We start from the raw sequence: 18,504 nt of genomic DNA on the forward strand, positions 1-18,504 counted from the left end.
CTACAAATAAGTATGCCTAGTTTAATAACCTGTTTTTAATGTGTAATGGCAACACAGTATATGCAGTAATGCCTCTTCAGTGAATTAATGCTCGGTCTGAATTTGAAAAAAAAAAAAAAAAAAAAAAAAAAAATGTGATTAGTAAAATTATTTTGGTTTGCAAAAAAGGCAGCACAATCATTGAGGAAAAGCTTGTTATATACAAAGCACAGCAAAAGACAGCTTGTTTCAGTACATTCATAGCTGCCATCAAACATTCTCAGTTAATTGCTTTCCGAAGCTCAGAAGAAACTGATTACATGTAATTATCTGAAAACAATATTCAAATACATCCACATTAGTATAGGAGGATAGAATACAAAGAATAAGCAATATTTCCACACACCATTTTAAATAGGCAGGATGTGCAGAGGGGGGTAACAGCCATTAAAACTGCAGTGGTTTTTCATCAAGATAAAGTTTCATACATACAAAACTGTTCGGACAGTTTACAATATTTGCACAGTATTGAGTGTCCTTTTCAGACACTGGTGACACATTTGCCTGAGTAAAACCTCAGTTTCAGCTTTGTTTCTAAAATATAGAGGACGGCGTACTAAAAGCACTGATGAATCGGCACTTGGAAAAACTCTCAGCGTACTGCAACCTTCTGGAGCGGAGCCTGCGTCTAGTTCTCCCTGTCGGTGAAGTGCAGGTGGATGGGCACACCGGGGCAGAGCAGGCCGTGGGTTTTGGCCTTGACGTCAGCAGTGATGGGAGCAACGCCAATGTGAAACTTCTGGATGAGCTGCACACAGAGCGAGGGGGAATAAAATGCAAAAATGAGACTTCATCCTAAGACGCTCCTTATGCATGAAAACTGGAGCCTTTAAATATTTTTTTCATTATAAACTTCAACACGTAAAGCTCAGAGCAACTGGTGAATTTTCTTTCTCATCATCATTTTTGGGTCAGGGAAATAAAAAAGGGGCAATCTCAACCTGATTTTTATCGATAATCATTTGAAAATATAGTTTATATGAGGTAGTATTCAGGATGTGGTTCGTTTGAAGTGCCCATGTGGACTGAGGAAACTTTCACTCGCATGTCAGCTCATCACATCTACCCCCGACATAGCAGCAGCTGGCAAGACAATGAAGCCGGTGTCAAATAACAGACACTCCCTGTTGCCTGTTGGCAGGAACCGTGCAGTTCAGAGAAAGCTTGACCAGTTTAGAGAGCGTTCAGAAAAGGGCTGCACTAAAGGACTATTACACAACAAAAGGAAAACTAGAATGAGCATCGTGTTGTAGAATTCAGTGATCTGAATAACATAAAAAGAAATTGTCAGTTAATAGTGTATTAATCCCTTACCCTTGTGAGAGCCAGGTGCATCTCCAGCTCTGCTATTCTCCTGCCAACACAGCTTCTGATGCCATAGCCAAAGGGAATCGAGCCAAAGTTGTCGACACGGCCTGAAGAATCCTTCCGTACCCAGCGATCGGGCCGGAAATCTGAGGCGTCGATAAAGTTCTCCTCATCCATGGATGTGGAGTAGTGACACAGGGCCAACTGAGTCTAGAAAAATGGGTGAGGAGATAAATGTCAGTTACACACGACTCCGTGCATGTCTGAGGAACAGAGGGCGTTTGAGTAATGCAGTATCATGTTACATCAGGATTGACTGTAATGCTCTTGGCTCACTCTCTCACTCCTACGATCACACGTATTCATCAGCACATGCAGACTCCAGACGTGGCCGTATCAGTCTTACCCCTTTGGGGATGAAGTATCCACCGACTACCAAGTCATCTTGGGTAACCCGTCCGTTGCCCGGGAGAACTGGAAAAAGCCTGCTCCCAGAGAGGGACACACACACAAAGAGCTATTCAACAAGACTGTACATGAATCATTCCAAAAGTCTGACTCTTAGATAACTAAAACTCATGCACAGAAAATTAAACAAACAAATCATAAAAACAAATGAGCACTAATTCGTAAAGTCTAACAAGTCTATCAAATTATGTTTCTTGTGCAAAAAGGAAAAACGCTGATGAAAATGTAAGATGTTCGACCATTTTAAGGAATAATTTCTTTACCTGAGAGTCTCTTTGACGAGTCCTCTGATGAGAGGCAGGCGAGGAACATCATCAGCTGTAGCAATCGCTCCAGGTCCCAGAGTCTTGGTGACTTCAGTGTGGATTTGCTGCTGTATATGGGGATGTCGCGCCAAGAGGTAGCTCGCCCAGGACAGGGTAAATGATGTCTACAATAATAAAAACAAATGAACATAAAAGCTGAGTTCTTTAAATGTAAAATTTCATTGAAGTGATCATTAGCTCCGCAATAGATTTACAAGAAATGCAGGCTGAACAAAGATTTCACAGTGTTTGTCACACAGGAAAAGCAGCAAGGGGTGTTGAAGGATGTGGGGCTAAAAGCACATGCTAGGTGGAAACTCCTTCACTGCACCAGCTGCACTCCCGGCCCTTATCTCGGCTTACATCACTCACATGTTTCATTCTTAATTAAATGAGTCTCAATTAGCTTTCAAGTAATTGGCTTCTCCAAGATGTCTTTAGACACCAACCTAATCCTAATTAATTGGGTGAAGCGTTGCAAACCAAATACTCTATTTTAAAACTTGTACTGTGTTATTGCCCAATCCTGACGCTCGTCTTCCTACACATCAGGCTCCCCACGCTGTGCTGTGCTAACACTTTCCAGACTTCTCATGTTTTCATTTTCTCATCAGAAACAACCTGATATCCGTTATCTCCTCTTCCTTTATCGAAACCACCCATCCGTTACATAATTTTCCCACATCTGTACAAACTCCAATCATCAGATTCACATTTCACTGACTTTTTTCTAGTGAGTTGGAGAAATAACCAAAAGATATGGAAATGGGTGTATTCTTTCCCATGTTTAAAGTACATCCACTATCCCACATTTAACTTCCTCTCTGCCACTCTCATCCCTCTTTCTCCAACCCCAGTTGGCACAGACGCTGGCAGCGCCTCAAACATAATCTCCAACACAGCTCTAAGAGTCTTATTCCTTTCCCTTCCGACAGCTTCTTTTCACATACACACCCATTTTTTTCCCCCTCTCCTAATTATGGTAATAGTCCATTCCTTGCTCACACCCATCCCTTTATTCACCCCCTCGTCTCACCTCTGCCCAGACTGAGCCATTACTCTGGCTGTGGCTAACGTGTCTTGACAGCTCTTGTGTTTACTGACTATAGGCAAATGCACCAAGGGGTCAGGTAATGGCGCAGCTGAGTTCACCCCCTACCAGGACGTGGCCGACTCCACGGGTTCAGCAAAAACACACGCTCCCTTTTATCCCACGGCTCCCAGCTCATCACAAAACACTCTACTTCTGTAATTTTCATTAAGCTGACAGCACCCCAAACAAATTAGGGGGTAACCGAACATGTGCTCCCAGAATGTGACACAGCTGTGAACACACACACGCACAGCAGACAACTGCAGAATGGACTGAGAAATCAAAACAAGTGCAAATTTAATTTTTTCAAACTTTTTTTGAATTGCATGTGATGTTGCGGTGTGGATCCAGTAGGTTAACTGAAACAGTAACTAACAGTACTGCATCCATTAAAAAAAACCAAACAAACTGGATTTTGGTATTAGATAAAGAAATCCAACAGTAAAAGGACGATATGCCCAAAACCTGGACAATTCTTTATCAAGGGGTCTATAAAAAGAATTAACCACATAGCACAAAGCATCTGCAACTAAATCTGTCTAATTAAGCCTAACATGGAAACATATCAACTCAAAACACAGATGTCTGGTAGAGAAAGAGAAAAAAAAAGACAAAAGCCCCCCTGTGTGGGTCTAACAGACACAGACAAATGACAAGAAACTAAATCTGAGTGAGAACAAGTTTGTCAGTGGGATACTGTGTAACCCCTGATTCACTGCTCTGACCCGACGCTGGCACAGTCACACAGGCACGGAGGTGGCGCCAGAAATGCAACCTTTGAAACTCAACACGGACTCCGACGCACAGACGCAGGCAGATCCGCACGTGCAACTCCCCGCCCCTGAGCTCAGTTTGTGTTAAATGTATGGAGTCGAACCAACGCTCACCGTGTCGACTCCGGCCAGCAGCATCTCTGTCACATTGGCGTAGATCTCCTCCATGCTCATGTCCTTTGTAGTGAGCAAGTGGGTGAGCAGCCCGCCCTTCACTTCCTCTCCCCGCTCCAGCTGGGCCTTGATGTCTGTGAGCCGCTTATCAACATGTATGAGACCTGGGATTAGACAAAAAGCAGGGGGGGAAAAAATAAGATGGCGTGAGTTATAGATATGAGTGAAAAAATAACAGGTTATGCAAGAGAGGAGACTCCCACTGTTCCATGGAAGCTTTGTGTGATTCATATGAAAATCTGCATTCCTTTCCATTTATGTCAAGCTGTTTATAATTTTTTTTTAGCTAAAAATATCTAAAAAGTAAGTGTTCAAATCACTACAGTATTCACCATCTCACATGAGACACCAAGATGTATTTGCAAAAAACCATGTGTCGAAGCCAATAAGTCTCAATTGTGATTAGCAGCCCGTCTCACAAATAATCAGGTACTTATAGAGTCCGCCTTAAAACAGTTTTACACATAAAAGGTCAGCGAGCTTGAAATGAGAATTCCTGTGCATGAAGAGAGCCATACAGTGGCCACGGTACCTCTGAACAAGTGTGGTCAAATCTTCAAAACTTACCAAAAATCAACATATCCTTAATAAAACCTTTCTAGCATTCAGTGTTTGTGCTTGAACCTTATTACGTCCCATAAATCAATGCATTTCTGCATCATTTGCTTCCCTAACACTTTGTAAACATACTTTGTATTACATTGAATCAAGACCCCACGAAATTCCCATTTCCAAGTTGAAAACTTAACACCTACTAAATTTGAAGAGGCCATCCCAAGAGCTGCAGAACTCCTCCCAGGGCTTAGGCATGACAGGTCGGAGCCACTTGGGAATTGCCCCCGCGTACATGGTTGTCTTGAAGGAGCTGAACATGAGGTTCAGTGCACTGATGTAGTCCTGGGTTTCCTGGGGAACCTCCTTTTCCAAACATCCCAGTCTGCACTCGTACAATATGGCAGCCACAGCTGTGGACAGAGACACACAAAGAGGCGCTGGTTAAGTCATATCCCCAGTGAAGCAGAAGAGCTGCGAGAAAGATTCTGGCTGAGAATGTTTCTGATTAGCACTGGAGCAAAACAGTGGGTTATAAAGTTCCGTCAGCTGGGGATTTAAGTGGCCTGTTGCTCGACTGTTAAGACGGCTTCATCTGAGAGGAAAAAAGAAAATTCAGGATTGCAAAACATTCCTCCATTTCAGATCTCCCAACTCCATCATCTCACCCACATCTCAATAACATAACAGGCAATAAATTAAGATCTTTACTAACCTTCCATGGCATATTTGAAGAAGAGGTCGTTCACGTTGAGGACGGTTTTTCCATCAGGCTGCTGACTGCGCAGCAAACACACTCTGTTCACCAAGTCGTCCACAACCTGGTTCACGTCGTCGGAGAAGACGGCCACGTCACGGGGACGCATGATGAGCTGCCGGAGCACGCTTCGCATCTTCAGCCACTCGTCTCCCTCACTGGGAGAAAGGATGGCAGCAAGAATGTCAAATTATTACTCTCAGTATTGTTCATAGCAGCAATGCTATCAAAAACGATTTGAGAGGCAACGCCAGTGAAAAGTTACTACTAATCCTCAATGAGGTTCAAAGCATTGAGACACAGACTGAAGGACTAACGAGCACAAGGCGTGAACCCAAGACATGACCTGTGTCTGGGAAACTTGCCAGATGCTGACCAACGTGAAATCCCCAACCTGAGAAAGTTATCCGGAGGTTGTTGTTAAAGCTTAAAAGATTAACAGAGACTCACGCTGAGATGAGCCCCGTGGACCGACCTCGGAGGTCCCGGTACTCCTTCCAGGACTCCATGTTACCTCGCTGAGGGGCCACGCCCTCCGATCTCAGCACCTGAGCCACCAGGTCACGGCCGGCAATGGAGACCACCAGCTGAGGCCCAAAGTGAGATTTAAAAATCTTTCCATACTTCTTGGTGTGCTCCATCTGTAAAACAATGAAAAAAAAACAGAATGAGTTATTCGCAGGGTCATCCTCGGTCATCTGCTGGAGATTTCAGCAGTGAGTTCACTGCGTGACAAACTTTTTCCATCTTTGCAACTAAATGCTGACTCTTTACATGATTCAATTAGACTGATGCAGAGCAGACTGATGCTGCATTCTGCAGGCTGGCGATGAATGCCAGTGGTGTCACTGTGTATCTGGTAGAATCTGCCTGCAATAAGGTTACAACAATGTCTACATTTCTGCTTCTTTTTTTTTTTTATTCATATTGTAGAGCAAATGCAGTTTTACAATTACTGATCTCAGCGCCTTTGTATATGGGCTGAAGCTGATCACAAACCTGGACCCTTTGTTTTATCTTAGGTCCCAACACCAATTTCAGTTTGTTTTGGGGTTTTTTTAACCTCTGTAAAACACTTTGGAAAAGTGCATTACAAATAAAGATTTTTATCATTACAGAAATCACAGAACAAAGAAGGAGCTACTGGAGGAAAAACAGGTTGCTCACACATTTGTGTCGGATAGCTCCTTCATGGCTAACTCACAACTATTAAAAGGAAAAACAATACGAAAAAATAGGATTTAGACAACACAGAGAAAAAGCAATAAAGCCTTTGTCCGTTGTCATAATAGTAATAATATTCTGCAGAATGCATGACTGGTGCCTCATGCAGATCATTTAAACTTTACTCAAACATCAGGTCTTGGAGTGGACAGCTGGCCAGAACTCCTGGTGCGTCTTTTTACGCAATAGTCTGTGCCATTTCACACGTAGGTGAGAAACCCGAGCTGAGAATGCAAATACGGAGGATTTCTCACCTTCAAGAACAAAGAAACATAAAAAAAAAAAAACACGTAAAAACCAGTGACAAATCAGGAACTGGCCACAGAAAGACATATGCGTGATCACCTGGATTTCGTGGATTCTGCCGAACCCGTCTCGCCAGAAGAACTCGACCAGGTTGGACAGGGTGCTGGGTCCCGGCATCTCCTTCAGGGTCTTGACTCTCGTCTTCTCGCCCACATCCACCGGTCTGATCAGGCTGCTGGACATGGCCTCCTCCTCCGTCGCGGAGATCCCCAGAGCCTCGCTGGTGGCGGACTTGTGTAAGGCGCGTAAAACGTAAACCAGCTGCGGGTTCAGACGCTCGGCTCTGAGATTCTTCAGGCATGCTGATGAGAAATGATTCAGGATTGCCATTGTCAGGAGAGTGTTTCCGTCAGGATATTTTAAAAAAAAAAGGAAGAAGAAAGAAATCGATGCACAATAGACTCTTCTGCGAATTGTCTAAATCCACAATTCACATCTGCAGTTGCGCGTCCGTGGCACGTGTAGACACTGCTCCCTCTGTTTGGCGCTGGAGCAATGCTGTACGAGGTTGTATTATGAGACGCATTTAAATAGTCTCCAGAGGATTCCCCCGGAGGAGGCGATTGGGTGATCGCATCGGGGAAAAGGGAGGGATAGCTCTGAATTTGGCTGTGGGCGTTCCTCCCCGCCAGAAAACCCCACGGGGTCCGCTCTTTCAGTGGGAACGTGGTTCGAGTACAACGTGAAGGACCCGCAGTTACATCACACGCCATTCAATCTCACGCGCACGCGCACGCAAGAAAACAAAAAAAGCTGGCAGGGTGGAGAATGAATAACAACAAGAAGAACGTGACAAACGTCACTCCAGGAGAAATTACAAGAACTTGTAGGAATTCAACCGCCTCACCTCAGCAGCAGGTCGGCTCAACACGCTTCTTTCCATATTCGCACAAAGCATCAGCTATTTAAAACATATACACGATCAATTAAGTGTTCAGTGCGTTTTCAGGTTTACATTGCCCATGTCCAATATTTACATAAGCCTCAGAGGGAGGACATTTAGAGTGGAGTCACTGTATTTATATGGTTAATATTTTATGAACCTGACAGGCAATTCCAGTCTAAATGGAAACACCGGAGTCCTGAACTGCAGACAAGTTCATGCGAAGCATTTTTCTATAAAGAAGATAGCAGCTTCACTTGTTGCAGCTTCATGGAGTGTGTTTAAGTGTATGCATGCTTTATTTTGGACGCAATGATCTGCAACTAAGTAAAATTTACTTTATATGTGCATTATTCTAAACATTTGTGCCCTCAAATACTGAATCTTTTTTGAAGTTGGTTTTGATCAAAGAAAGTACTATTTAAATAATTTCCAAGATTTTCTGTCCATTGTTTTAGAAGACAATCACAAATCGGAATCAAAGGTTTTCAATAAGTGCACTTCACACCCTGCAGTGTAGACATTGCTTTATTAATTTTCTCTTTCCAGTGTGATTTACATTCTCAATTCATATCTGGATGAAGCAAGTACAGAAGAAAGGTAGATTAAAAAAAAAACTGTCATTAATTTCACCCATCCTTTCAACACACGTGAGTTCAAATCTACTTCATTACTTTTCCCTCCCTCCCGAGCCAGTAAGCCTCAGGTCTGCGGAGGACACAAAAGTACGATTAAGCCGACAAGGCCATTCAGAGAGAACCGTGCCTCGTGGTCTTGCAGAGGGTGGCTGAGCAGAGGTGGCTATTTTCCCACACTCGCCGCTTTTGCAGTTTGCACAAGGCGCCAGGCTTTAGATGTTCATTCTGGAACACGTTCAAGTCATCAAGAAGCAAAGAGAGTAGCTTTCTCCAGCACCGCCCCCCTCCCCAACCGGATTCCACTCACGCCAAGACTGAATGAAGCTCAGAGATTCCCTCCTTTTATTCATGGGCATAGTGATGCACGTTATTTACTAGCCTTCACCTGGGTTTTACACTTTGATTTTCATGTCCACATCGAGGTTTCATATCTTTATTCACAACTTTAATTTGTTCCAAAGCCATTTCTTTAACAAAACTTTTGATAACACTGCAGAGAAGAGAAATACAAAACAAAACATACAAAAATATACCAAGAGCTTCTGGAAACTGGAGTCATGTTTACAAAAAGCTTTTAGTGATGCTGATAATACATGCTCAGTTTTACAGTCCTCAGTAGAATAGGCAGGTCACGTATTTCCCAGGAAAAGACTGAAAGCTAAACACGTTACTATCATCTCTCCAAGAGACTGCAGCAGTCACTAGCCGCTCTTCCTTCTCAGTCACTGTCCATCTCTCTTCATCAGATCTTGCTGCTGCTCCGAACTTTGTCCTGTTGACTCCGGTGGGTCTTTTCTGTGTAAGAGTTCAGTCGAACGCATCTACTTTCTGAAGCGTTTGAACAGTGGATGGACGTTCTTTCCCAGCGCGGAGGCTTTGCTGCCTCGGCTCTGGTACTCCATGTAGATGGTGTCATCTGCGCCTGACATGGAGCTCATGGTGCCCGCTCGCCGCGAGACCTGATCCAGAGGGAGACAGAGAGAGAGAGAGGGGGGAAAAAAAAAAAAGTGAGAATAACCTTACGGGTCACACGGGGATAAAGCCAGTAGGGCCATCCGGAAGAGGCTGAAGCTGTGTTTACACACAACATCTGAACTTTGGCACCGGATGCCTACGACTGTTTGTGACTTTCCTCACCTGAGGTCGCCCTCCGGCTTCTCCCGCCACCACCTCCTCCTCGGCATCCAGGTCAGAGGCCGCCAGGACCTTCTGGAGCAGCTGCTGTTGGTCGTCTCTGGTGGAGAACATGAGGTCCTCCTCCTCCATGCCTGCTAACTTTGTGATCACCTGTAAAAGAAGAACGAAACGAGAGAACTCGGTGTATGAATGAGCTGATAATGAGAAGGCCCCACAATCTCTCCAAACACTGTTTAGTTTAATAAAGATTTTGTCATTCATCAACAATTATTTTCAATGGACACTTTAAGAAACTGTTTATTTTATCAATGCAGTAAGTTGGTTTATATCTATATTTCTAAATCTAACTGTAATTTGTGTAAAATCCAACCAAATTTTTAATGAATAACTGTATTGTTTAAAAAAATGTTAAAATCAGCATCGCCAGCTAAATAAGTGTTTATTTCTCAACAATAAACCTCTGTAAAGCTTCTTTGTGGGTGTAGGATGATGTTTCTAAAAACTCTCGTGTTGCTTGCCTTGTTACACTAAAGAAAACTCCCATTGGTTGTTTCCATAATCTCACACAGATTTCCCTGTTTGGCGTGTCTTGGACCGCTTCCCACCACACCACAACCTCCACCATCCAGGATGGATTAGATAAAACCAAATCCTTTCAGTTACACAATATCAGGCTCGACCTCGCCCATCTGGGTCACGTGTATCACTAACAGGAAAAATAAAAAAAACGTAAAAGTAAAAAACAACTCAGAAAGTCCATTAAAAATGTCTTTACAACTATGGAGATCTAAAACATCCATGATCATTTTAAAAGTGAAATAAACCCTAAAAATTAAATTTAATCTGATATATATAGCCTTTGAATATGCTAATTCTCCAAGAAATTGCATGCAATTTTTTGTGGGTTTTTTTGCAGCCGTTAATTAATTTTCTCGAAGTTCTTCATTCCTGAAAGCTGCACATCGTCGCCTGACAGAAGAGTCGAGCCCAGGAGCAGACAAGCGTTGAATCCTGCTCAGATGTCGACAATAACAGCAGAACAACGAGGAGCAAACACTGTGCACGGTTTTATAAATCAGATTACAACTGAAAAATTATGAACAATGGTGGCCTTTATCAAGACAAACAAAGCCAAATTACAGTAACAGAAACTGTAATTTTGACTGTGCATTCAAAGCAAACAAGACACTCTGTATCTGAATGTGGAAAGTAAACCCCAGGAACAAGCTTTTTTTTTCTTTTCTTTTTATTAGAGGTCACTTGAATTTATGTTCACTGGGAGTGACAAGTGTAAACAAAGGCTGCGATGAATGAATCCTCTCACACTTAAATAAAAGTCCCTGTGCAAGTGATACAAAGTTAGGAGGATGTTTAAACAGATTCATACAGATATGAGTTTTTATTCTTGTACTTATTTTGACCTTTTTTGTGTTTGTAGTGCTGTGGACGGTTGCTGCATTTCGCTGCCATACTTATATGTGTCAAATAAAATCTAATCAAATCAAAACGAAGGAAATATTACATAAACAGATGCTGCAATATTGCCAGGTGGGATTAGAAACAAACCTTGAAGCTGTATCCCTGGTCCACGAGGAACCTCTGCCTCTTGGTGGAGTAAGCCATCTCCTGGGTGTCCTGAGACACCAGGGAATAGAAGTACGCATTGTACTCCTCTGCTACCATTCCTGAGTGGGCAAAAAGCACAGTGAGAACAGCAGATTTGTTGTTGCATGCAACACCTATCAGAAAATAAGTGCAAGTGTTGTGCAGACGGACAGACCTTTCTTTGCTCTTAACACTCTGCCCAGCCGCTGGGCCTCCTGCCGGCGCGAGCCGCCATGGGAGGAGATCTGAATCAGAACGTTGGCCTCCGGCAAATCGAACGACGTGTCTCCAACCTGTTCAGTGGGGAAAGTCACAAACAATATATAATTTATCTGCAATTATATAAAAATCACAACAAAAAGTACATTTCCTCTTGTTGCTGTTCTGCAGGCACTTCCACACGTGTGGCTACACATATTCAATAATTAGTATTTTTGCTTCAGGTGACTACATAAATGCATAATTGCTTTGAGGTGATCGCAAAGATGAAGAAACAGGGGTGATGGGAGTTCAGAAAAACGGCAACAATTAAGCCCTGCTTATATTCCACCCATCAATCAGCATTGCTCCATCTTAGGGTTCAAGATTCAAGAGGTTTACTACAAGGGATTGAAGCTGACCCCAGCTGACTGGGGTGAAGGCAGAGGGAGGCTGCCAGTCCATCACATGACAAACACAAACAAATAAGCAACAATACGCACAATTACCCAAAAATAACGAATCCCATGGCTTTAGCGGAAACTACAAACCCTTGGATGCCAGGGACTAGTACTGCAATATTGATGCCGTTTCAGATTTACTCCATATTTCCATCCTTAGGTCACCTGGTGGCTGAATGAGTGCATCATTACAAGCAGGACGTCCGTAACCGACTGACCGGTTTACCTTGGAGATGAAAATAGTGTTGATTTTGGGGTTGTGTTTGAAGTTCTGCAGGATCTGCATTCGTTCCCCCTGAGAGGTGGGGCCGTAGATGAAAGGCCTCGAGAAGAAAATCGCAAAGAAAATTTAGACACAAAGAAAAGTAAACAGTTAATGAAACATTGTGCTGAAACAGTCGGCGTGGCTGTTCTAAGTGTCTTACTTGTTGAGGCGAATGGCGTACTCCTTCAGAGCGAACACATTGTCGGCAAAGACAATGATCTTGTCATTGCGCCGCTCATGGAAACGAATGAGGAACTGGCAAGCGCGGAATTTGTTGGGGTTCATCGTATAGAGCAGGATGCGCTTCTTGGTCTTTATGGCCACGTACTCTCTGTAAAACTCCGGCGACATCGGGCACCACACCTGAAGCACAAAGGAATAGTGCGCAGACGATTTTAAGACAGAAAACATGGTCACTCAGACATTTTCATTTACTTCTATCAACAACTGGCTACAGAAAATTAGAGACTAGTTTTAATGGGGGGAAAAATGCAAAAATTCAATTTTACTAAAATTAAAATTTTGCAATTCTTTTAATTGTACATTGGAATTATAATAATATCTATGTTAAAAAAAATAAACTTGGTCAAGAAAAAAGTATGACTTAAGGATTGAAGGGCATCTTTTTTATTTGTAGAGATTAAAAAAAAGGAAATAACGCAAGATCGAGAAAATCAGCAACTTAGCACAATTATTACCCTTCATATTGTTCACATCTTTTATATCATAGTCATACCAACAGTCTTGGTCAAATAATGTAAATCAATACGATTATTTACTCAAAATATCAAACTGTCTTAAGTGGACTTGTTATAGTCCTGTTATAGGGACCTTCTGGTCCCTGTTTTTAGGGGTCGCTACAGCAAGTTATTGCAACTTGCACTGTAAACTTGGCTAGTTTTGAAACAGTATGTCCGTTTGGTCATCCAGCACCAATGGGATTCACACCAGGGTCACGGTCAAGACTTAAACCTTTGCCTTTATGCACGTGAGGAAACTCTCTGCAGAAGGTTTTGCACAATTTTAGCTCCAATTTTAAGAAAGTACTCAAAATTACTTGTATTTAAAAAAACTCCATTAAAAAACAAGCACACAAAGCTTATCATCATCACTCGAGACTTCAATCAGGTCTCACTGGACAAACTACTGCCAACCTTTCACCAACATGTCGACTGCCCCACCAGAGAAAATAAACCCCAGATCTGCTGTATGCAAATACCCAGAATGCATACAACACCTCAGCCCTTCCTCCCCTTGGCAGATCAGATCACAACCTGGTCCTGCTGTCCCCCCAGTATGTCCCCATTGTTAAGAGGCAGCCTGTTCACGGCAGGACGGTGAGGATGTGGACTCAGGAGGCTGCCGAGTCCCTGCAGGACTGCTTTGAGACAACAGACCGGAATGTACTCTGTGAGCCTCATGTGGAGGACATCAATAACGTGACAGACTGCATCACAGAATACATGAGGTTCTGTGAAAACTCCACCGTGCCAACCCGGACTGTACGCTGCTACCCCAACAACAAGCCATGGATTACCCGTGACCTGTAAGCACTGCTAAACAAGAAGAAGAGCGCTCTCAGGTGTGGTGACAGGGAGGAGCTGAGGAGAGTACAGCACGAGCTCAGGGAGAAACTGAGGGGTTGCAGAGACAGCTACAGGAGGAAGCTGGAGGCCAAACTCCAGAAAAACAATGGAAAGGATGTGTGGACCGGGATGAGGCAGATCACCGGACGTAAAGCGAGGCAGGGGCAACCATCAGGGCACTCACAGCCCTCTGTCTCCACTACACACCCAGGCCCAGGGAGAGTTCCGGTGCTGTGGAAGACGTCCTGTCTGGTTCCTGTCCCAAAGAAGTCGATCCCATCAGATCCCAACGACTACCGACCAGTCGCCCCACTGCAGATCAATCAGTACGTTTACATGCAGCCAATAACTCTTTTCAAACCCTTTTCAAACTCGAATGTTGGCAATGAGAAGCTGTGGGTGATGGGTGTCGACACCTCCATTGTCTCCTGGATTACTGACTGACAGGCAGACCACAGTATGTCCGTCTGGCCAGTGTTCTGTCTGACGAGGTGGTCAGTGATACAGGAGCTCCTCAGGGGAACTGTACTGCCCGCCCTCCTCTTCACCTTATACACCACACATTTTCAGTACAACTCCAAGTCATGCCACCTGCAGAAATTTTATGATGACTCAGTTGTTGTTGGGTGTATAGGTGTGTGTGCGTGTGTGTGTGTGTGTGTGGGGGGGGCAGACAGAGCAGTGGTGGAGATGGTGATCGAGGATCGAGAGGGGATGAGCAGACTCTACTTCCTGAGGAAGCTGAGATCTTTCAACATGTGGAGATGTTCTACCAGTCTGCCAGTCTGTGGTGGCCAGTGTTGTGGTTTGCTGGGGGAGCAGCATTGGAGCCAGCGATTCCAACAGACTCAACAAACTGATCAGGAAAGCTGGCTCCGTGATTGGCTGCAAACTGGACACTGTGGAGGCTGTGATGGAAAGGAGGACACTGAACAAACTGTTATCCATCATGGAAAACCCCGACCACCCTCTCCACCACACAATGGGCAGACAGTGGAGCTCCTTCTCCAACAGACTGCTACAGCCCTGCTGTCACAAGGACAGATGCAGGAAGTCATTCCTGCCACAGGCCATCACTTTTTACAATAAGAGTCACAGCAGTGTGCTGCTTAGGTCCATTTTTCTGGATAGCACTCTTATCCTAACATCATAATAATATTTATTATATTTATTATCCTTGCATTCCTCATTTTTCTTTGATTCCGCTCAGCAGACTTCTCTTATCTTTTTATTCTGCAATATTTCTCATGTCCTTAATTTACTCTTTCTAAGGCTGCTGTATCACCAGAATTTCCCAGTTTGGGATTAATAAACTCTCTCACTCGCTCTCTCTCTCTCTCTCTCTCTCTCTGACGTCCATGTTAACTTGGTGCTTTACTCAAAGACTCACCTCTGCACACTGAACTTTGGCAATATATCCATTGTTTTGCAACTCCATCCAGTTGGCCTCGTACAACTTAGGCCCAATCAGGAAGTTAAGGTCCACGATCTTGTCATCTTCCCTGACCAGTGTTGCAGTGAGGCCCAGTTTGCAATGGGCCTGAACGATCGTCAGGACACGACGGAACATCCGTGCTGCAAAGATATTGGGAGAATATGTAAGAACATGATTATTCATGTCCAAGATGAATAAACATGTTGTAGTTCATTATATCTGAAGTGATATCCAGTTGTCTGCCAGGCTCCTGTGACGTGAACTCACCAGGGATAGTGTGAACCTCATCCAGGATGATGAGACCCCACTCCTGACTCCGCATCCACTCCATGACCCGCTCCGCCTCCCAGGAGCGCTTGGTGGTGTGACCCAGCATGGAATAGGTGCTGATGGCCACCGAGCAGCCGATGGGCTTGTCTTTGGCGTCGGAGGTGAAGCGGCAGATCTGGGAGTCGTCGATGGTGGACCACATCTTGAACTGGGCTTTCCACTGCTCCACTGACACAGAGGAGTTGCCCAACACCAGGCAGCGCTTACGCACTGTGCATGCTGCTGTCACTCCCACCAGAGATTTACCCGCTCCTGTGAAGGAAATATACCAGATATATCATTTTACCATATGATCATTATAAAATTGGATCTAAATAAGCTGCTAGCATAACCGCAGTCAGCCAGCTGCCTTACCGCAGGGCAGCACGATGACCCCGGATCGAGCACGTCCGTTTCCAAACATTTTGCGCAGACTCTTCTCTTGGTAAGGCCGCAACACAGCAGTGGGTTTCAGATCTATGTTGATGTCTGGGTTGACTGTGTCATTGCGAAAGTCGTACTCTGCCAGGAGGGGGTACTCCAACGTAATGCATCGCTTTTGAAGCTCTTCAATCATCTCCTGCACAAGTCGAAAATGTTTTAGAAAAGGGTCAGAGGTGATCTTAAAAATTCACTTGAAATAAAGTCATTAGGACAACATAAACATTTAACAGGGAGGAAATAAGGATTGTGCGTAGACCTGGCGAATTTCAAAGGACACAGTTTGAGTCTCCTCCTCCTCCTCCTCTTCTTTATCCATCTGCTCATAGTAGCTGAAGATGTCTTCTGGGACCTGCTGGGTTGAAGACTGTCCATCGTTGGCCTCCTGTGAGGTGGAAGTACCTTCTTTCTCAGTAACAGACTTAGAGATCTGTTGAAGAAAAAACAAACACCCGTTGGTTATCTAGTTATGGCTGCACAATCTCCTGATTAACACACATTACAGTCACACATTACAGTACACGACAGTCCTGTGAGGCTCCACATGATGTGATTTTAAAAACAGTATTTAGGACTTTCTTACTCTTTAACTTTAAGCATTCTTTACAGCATCTGACTTTGGATATGTGTAAAGTGATTATAAGTATAATGTGTAGATATTCAATACTGGATGGTGAACACTTACTGTGTATATTAAAATGTTAACACGGGATTGAGATTATATTATGTGTCTTGAATAGAAAAATGAAATGAGTGTCAGTTTACCGCTGATTTGCTGTGAATCACTTCTGTAATGAGCTCCGTATCTGCCCCATCTGCTGTACGAAGACGACATTCACGGATCACGTTGTCCTGCAGGAGCCGCTGGATCACATCAGGGAAAGCACTCTCCACGAAATACCTGAGAGAAAACCAACGCAGTGTTTACACGAGGTCCCTTATGTGATAAATAATGATGCAGAGACAAAAGGATTCTCTGAAGCGACATCACCTGTTGTGCTTGAGCACCAGCTTGACCTTGCCGTAGCTCACTGTGCAAAGCTGAGACACAGAGAGGGAATGAATGACCACACTGAGGACATTTAGAAATGATTCAAAGATAAACTATTTGATTGATCACAGTCACACCTTTATAAATTGTACAATTCCATCGGGCACAGATGTCTTGCTGAGCTTCTGAAGATACTCGATGATGTCTGAGGTCTGTAGTCCTACACTGACGGCCGCATAGAGGGAATACGCAGTCAGCTTGTACTCATGGACGTGGTTGGGCCTGCACACTGGTTCTGCAATCGCCACCAGGAAGTCCTGGGCATACTTGTACACCGGTGAGAAAGCTTCTAGAAAAATGTGTCCATCTGGAGCCTGAAGGAGGAAAACAACCCATGAAAAAAGAATATGAGAAACCTCTTTAAACACTTTGAGCAAAAACTAAACAACAAACCAAGCACATCTTACCACCCAGAGTGGACGTGAAGAGTGATCATTCTTCAAAAGCATCTGCGTCCGATAGTCTTTGGCTCCATACTCATCCAGTTTTGTGCTGGTCTCATCCACTTGTTTTCCCGCAGCAGCAGGAACGGCCTCTTGAGACTCACTGCCCCCGGCCTCCTCTTCCTCCTCTTCCTCATCATAGTAGCGTTTTTTACTCTTCTTCTCTGTAACCACACAGACGGTTGTAAACATGTTCAGACAACATTAGATTACACTGAATTAAGCCTTTATTGATCTCTTAGGGACAAAACATTCAATTAAAAGATTGAGGCTGATTATATAGATATCAGGCATCCAAAAATAAAGAATTTCCTAAGATTACACAAAAATCTGGCAGCACTATATAGAGCAATCACTGCTGAGTTTCATCAATAAACTTATTGGTTAGAGTACATAGTGACATATTGCTGCGTGTGCAACATAGATTTTGTGTGCTTTGTGTTTGCGAACCTCATAGACATTACATTTCATATTTTGGTTCAATTATGATTTATTAATATTTAATTAAAAATGGAGTTGGTCTTCAAAGATAAAACGACCTCATGCTGCCCTTCCTTATTGTCACATCTGACATCCAACAGTATCAACTAATCCCTTTAACAAAAACGTGAAACAAAACTTGTAAAAGATCTAAAAAACAGAGAATATTAAAGGTTATTTGTGAAGAGGCACGCAGAAAGGTGCACTGGGTCCTCAGTGAGTGTCAGCTAATGGCTAAAACTTGAAAAGTGTCCCTTACCGCGATCTCCTTTATCCTTTTTACCCATTTTGAAACGTTATAAATGGGCAATTTGTCAAAACGCGAAAAAATATGACTTCATAACAACCAGATGTTGTGAAATCCAGCAGAAATGGGCAGATTCGTGCTGGTTTGGCTCGTTCACAGACAGACGTCGCAACGCTACAGAGTCAACACTGTGACAAGAAACGGAAATGACATATCTCTGAAGTTTCGAAATAAAATCATTGATAACCGAATGGGATATTAAAAAAATCAAATCAGAGCCAGAGAAGAAAATGTGGACTTTTTATAATGTATTCAACTCAAAGGGG

At 43.6% G+C, this 18,504-nt stretch overlaps 2 protein-coding genes across 2 annotated transcripts; both read right to left on the reverse strand.

Moving 5' to 3' along the window:
• Positions 1–483: 483 nt before the first annotated feature.
• On the reverse strand, positions 484–7,329 carry cyp27c1 (cytochrome P450, family 27, subfamily C, polypeptide 1). Its single transcript, XM_030091281.1, has 9 exons — positions 7,039–7,329; positions 5,920–6,110; positions 5,428–5,627; positions 4,916–5,125; positions 4,101–4,264; positions 2,079–2,245; positions 1,754–1,832; positions 1,354–1,557; positions 484–787 (listed from the first exon to the last, which is right to left on the reverse strand). Exons 1-9 carry the CDS (start codon positions 7,327–7,329, stop codon positions 668–670), a joined length of 1,626 nt encoding a protein of 541 aa, XP_029947141.1. The 3' UTR covers positions 484–667.
• Positions 7,330–8,939: 1,610 nt separating this feature from the next.
• Positions 8,940–18,354, reverse strand: ercc3 (excision repair cross-complementation group 3). Its single transcript, XM_030091267.1, has 15 exons — positions 18,191–18,354; positions 17,416–17,615; positions 17,086–17,322; positions 16,949–16,998; positions 16,723–16,858; positions 16,217–16,387; positions 15,892–16,096; positions 15,475–15,789; positions 15,163–15,347; positions 12,347–12,549; positions 12,148–12,244; positions 11,438–11,555; positions 11,224–11,342; positions 9,658–9,807; positions 8,940–9,479 (listed from the first exon to the last, which is right to left on the reverse strand). The coding sequence occupies exons 1-15, from the start codon at positions 18,216–18,218 to the stop codon at positions 9,342–9,344; spliced, it is 2,352 nt and encodes a 783-aa protein (XP_029947127.1). The 5' UTR covers positions 18,219–18,354; the 3' UTR covers positions 8,940–9,341.
• Between the last annotated feature and the right edge of the window lie 150 nt (positions 18,355–18,504).

Source organism: Salarias fasciatus, chromosome 1 (assembly GCF_902148845.1).
Source record: "Salarias fasciatus chromosome 1, fSalaFa1.1, whole genome shotgun sequence".
NCBI lineage: Eukaryota > Metazoa > Chordata > Actinopteri > Blenniiformes > Blenniidae > Salarias > Salarias fasciatus.